Consider the following 3,804-nt stretch of genomic DNA (forward strand, 5'->3'; position numbering starts at 1 on the left):
AAAGGAAGGAAAGGAAAGGAAGGGAAGGGAAGGGAAGGAAAGGGAAGGGAAGGAAAGAAAAGGAAGAAGGAGAAGAAAACAGGACTCAGAGGAAGTGCCAGTTGACCAGTTGGCCGTGCAGTGGGACTGACTAGTGACTAGCCACCTAGCCCAGAAAGTGTTAACAGAGAAGTTGATTATAAAAATCTGAGCAATCAGATTGGAAAACAGTGAAAGAAGGAAGGTGCAATCTTGTGTTTTGGCATGTCAGTGAGGACCAGTAGGTAGAATGTATCTTCAACATCCTGAGGATTGTTGAACACCAGGAAGCTCGACCTGGAATTTTTCTGGTTCTCTTTGCACCTATCAGGTTTATCTCTGCTCCACCCAGGGCACCCAGTCTGTACAGAGGAGAGAAGCCCATTCTCTTCACCTGTGTCTTTTCCTTTAAAAAAGAAAGATTCAGAGCGGCTGGGTGGCTCAGTTGGTTAAGCGACTGCCTTTGGTTTGGGTCATGGTTCCCGGAGTCCTGGGATGGAGTCCCGCATCGGGCTCCCTGCTCAGTGGGGAGTCTGCTTCTTCCTCTGACCATACCCCCTCTTGTGATCTCTCTCTCAAATAAATAAATAAAATCTTAAGAAAAATTCAAAAGAAAGATTCAGCCTAGCAATTAACCAACCAGGGAAGGCAAGCTTTTGTATGTATGTGGTTAACAAGAGACATGACATAAAATTTCCAATTTTAACCATTTCTAAGTGTACTGTTTGGTTGTGTTAAGTGTATTCACATTCTTATGAGACAAATCTCTAGAACACTTTTATCTGGTCAACCTGAAACTGAGCCCATTGGTAACACCTCCATACACTTTCCATAAGCAGCTGCAACTTTTACAATCAACAGGAACCTGGTGAGGTTTTGAATAATAAAGATGACTGAAGTCTCATAAGAAGGGAATCAGAGAATTATCTGGGATGGGACGTGGTCATCCCTATTTTTAAGGAAGGGCCTCAGCTGATTTGGATGTACCACAGATTTGGGAAATATTACCCTATAATAAAGGGCTTTTGAATGCGTGTCTGGAGCTCCAGCATCTAACTTCAGCCCTGCCACTAAGAGTCTTTCCAATCTAGAGATTTTTCCTTCCCTAGTCCTCTCTTTCCCTGAAAAGGAGTACAGATTGTTCTCTCCCAAGGCAGAGTCTCTAGTCGGGCCTCCTTGTTGTCCCTTCTCTACCCACAGAACTGAATGCCCTTCAGGAGGAGCTGAAGCCCTTGGGCCTGGTCGTGTTGGGCTTTCCCTGCAACCAGTTCGGAAAGCAGGAACCAGGAGAGAATTCAGAGATTCTTCTGGGGCTGAAGTAAGTGCCTGCTTGGAACCCCAGAGGAGGCCCCTGTCTACCTTTCTTCGGTCTCCAGGGTGGGTGTGGGTTGGGGGCACCTGCAAACTGACATCAGCTTTGTCTGACCCTGATGTGAGTCTGGCAGAGTCCAGAGACTCTCCTTCTCCCTGGGAGTGAGATCTGGGTGGACCACAGGGGTGCAGGAACACAGACGCAGCTGGGACGGAAGCAGCGCAGGGAGCACAGCAGAACGAGAAACATTACGTGAATCAGGGAGCCCCAAGTCGAGAAATGGCCTTATTTTCCCTTCCCAGCCCTGTTTTCCCCATCTTTCCTTCTTCCTGCCCCTCCTGTGACCCCTAATCCTGGTGGCCCACCACAACTTTCTCTTCTACATTCTGGAGCTTCCTGGGAATGCTGTGGCTCATTGCAGGTACGTCCGTCCAGGGAGAGGATACGTACCCAATTTCCAGCTCTTTGAGAAAGGGGATGTGAATGGCGAGAAGGAACAGAAGGTCTTCACCTTCTTGAAGGTGAGTGAATTACTGACCCAAACCTCTTCTTCCCTGGCATTCCTAGCAGAGAGCTGGTGTGGTGGAAATGGACCCAAGGCTCATGCCTGGAAGTGACATTGGATTCTTGGCAAGAGGTCCCCATGTTAGCATAGAGATCCGGGTTTAATTTGTTAGTATTTATGAGATTCTGGCTTTCATGATGGAGAGGGCTATGTAGAGTGGCTGTGTTTCCGAGGACCACCCTCTTTTGCTCATTGACATTCATTCATTCAAAGTACATTTGCTGAGTATGAGGCAGTTTGCTAAATAAGATGGATATAAAGAAGGATAAGACACAGTCCCTAGTCCTTGATGGGTTCCTACTGGAGAGGGGGAAGTAGAAATCAATAGGTTAATACCATGTAGTAACTGCCTTTTATGAACCACTGACTTTTAGATACAGAGAACTGAAGGCTGATAGGGTCTCTAACCACCAGCTGTTAGTTGTTCCTAAAGGCTGAATGGCAAGCCAGCACTGGCTCAGATAGAGATTTTTATATACCCTCAGCAAATTGAAGAGAAAAGGACAGTGTAAGGAGGGTTTCATAAACTCAACTGACTCATAGGGTTATTCTAAGATTAGGACCTATATGTAATTTATTCTTACAATAATCTTTTTTTAAATTAAATGATAAAGTGATGTTGTTTCTCAAAAGTTTTATTATTTGACAAAACAAAATGTTGGACCTCCATGTTTGTCCCAAAAATATTTTTGGAATGCTACTGGCCCAGGAGCCCTAAGACCTGGGAAACTGCATTCTAATCTAAACCATTCGTTTTGCCAAAAAGGAAACTGACAGCCACAGAGGTGACATATCTTACTCACAGTGGCGTGGCTTTGTGATCACAGGGGTCACAGGGGAACAGGAGGAGGGAACAGACCTTTGCTGTTATATCTACAACCATCTTGATAGTTGGCGTGGTGGCGATCCAGAGGATTTGTTAAGAATCACAGGAAATCAGAATATCTAGGCATGGGAGGGAGCAGATTCCCTGTGGGTGAAAATAACAGAAATGATGCTGTCTGTCTGTTCCATCTCTGCTCCAGCTCTCCTGCCCTCACCCCTCTGAGGTTCTGGGCTTATTCAGACATATATCCTGGGATCCTGTAAAGGTCAACGACATCCGCTGGAACTTTGAAAAGTTCTTGGTGGGGCCTGATGGAGTCCCTGTCATGCGCTGGTTCCACCGGACTCCCATCAGCACGGTCAAGTCAGACATCCTGGAGTACCTGAGACAGTCCAAAAGTAAATAGGAAGGCCGGTTTGGGGGAGGAGCCACCCTGCTTCTTATCCGAAGACCTTTAAAAAAATTCCGTATTTCACTACACTCTTCCTAAATGGCCTCCACTTGACTAAATCACTCAATGCCACCAGAGTTCCCACTCTCTACCAAGTAGAATTATATTCAGAAGGCTACTGCTATTTCTCCTTGCAAGAGTATATATGTGGGAGAAGAACAAAAGAATGGAAACCCTAAATCCTTAGACCTCTGTTCTAAATTTAATCACTCCTAACCATCAAAGGAAAATCAGCCTTCCATGAGGATGGCTCAGTCTGCCATGACATCCTGAAGAAGAATGTTCCTAGACGGAATGTTCCCCCTTCTCTCTCCACCCTGAAGGTGTAGAAATAAGAGTGGGATGGTAGCTGCACAGCCTAGGTTCCAGCTCATAACACTTTCCCTCCCCTAGGACAAACACGTATTGTCAGTTTCCAAGTCTTTTCACATCAGTGTTCATCCATGACACCCACCCTCCCACACGCAGGCTGACTGGTCATTCTGGTTTAGGAACCCTAAGGTGGAGTGGGAGCAGGAGACGGCCTTGCATGGAAAGAGGGGCATCTCCGTGATAGTGGGACCCAGAGCCTCCCTCTAATTTAGATCCTACAGAAACTTCCCTCCTGTCTGACCTCCAGTGCACTCAGGTCA

The 3,804-nt window shown here is 46.3% G+C and overlaps 1 protein-coding gene across 1 annotated transcript in view; it reads left to right on the forward strand.

The window, feature by feature from the left end:
* GPX5 (glutathione peroxidase 5) overlaps positions 1-3,127 on the forward strand; it is a 7,676-nt gene extending 4,549 nt beyond the window's left edge. Inside the window, exons 3-5 of the mRNA XM_025858539.1 lie at positions 1,219-1,336; positions 1,752-1,851; positions 2,921-3,127. Of these exons, the coding sequence (XP_025714324.1) occupies positions 1,219-1,336; positions 1,752-1,851; positions 2,921-3,127 (425 nt within the window). The remainder of the gene's footprint in view (positions 1-1,218; positions 1,337-1,751; positions 1,852-2,920) is intronic.
* Positions 3,128-3,804: the final 677 nt, after the last annotated feature.

This window comes from Callorhinus ursinus, unplaced genomic scaffold, assembly GCF_003265705.2.
Source record: "Callorhinus ursinus isolate GAN/ISIS: 27379988/994484 unplaced genomic scaffold, GSC_fseal_2.0 scaffold109, whole genome shotgun sequence".
Taxonomy (NCBI): Eukaryota; Metazoa; Chordata; class Mammalia; order Carnivora; family Otariidae; genus Callorhinus; species Callorhinus ursinus.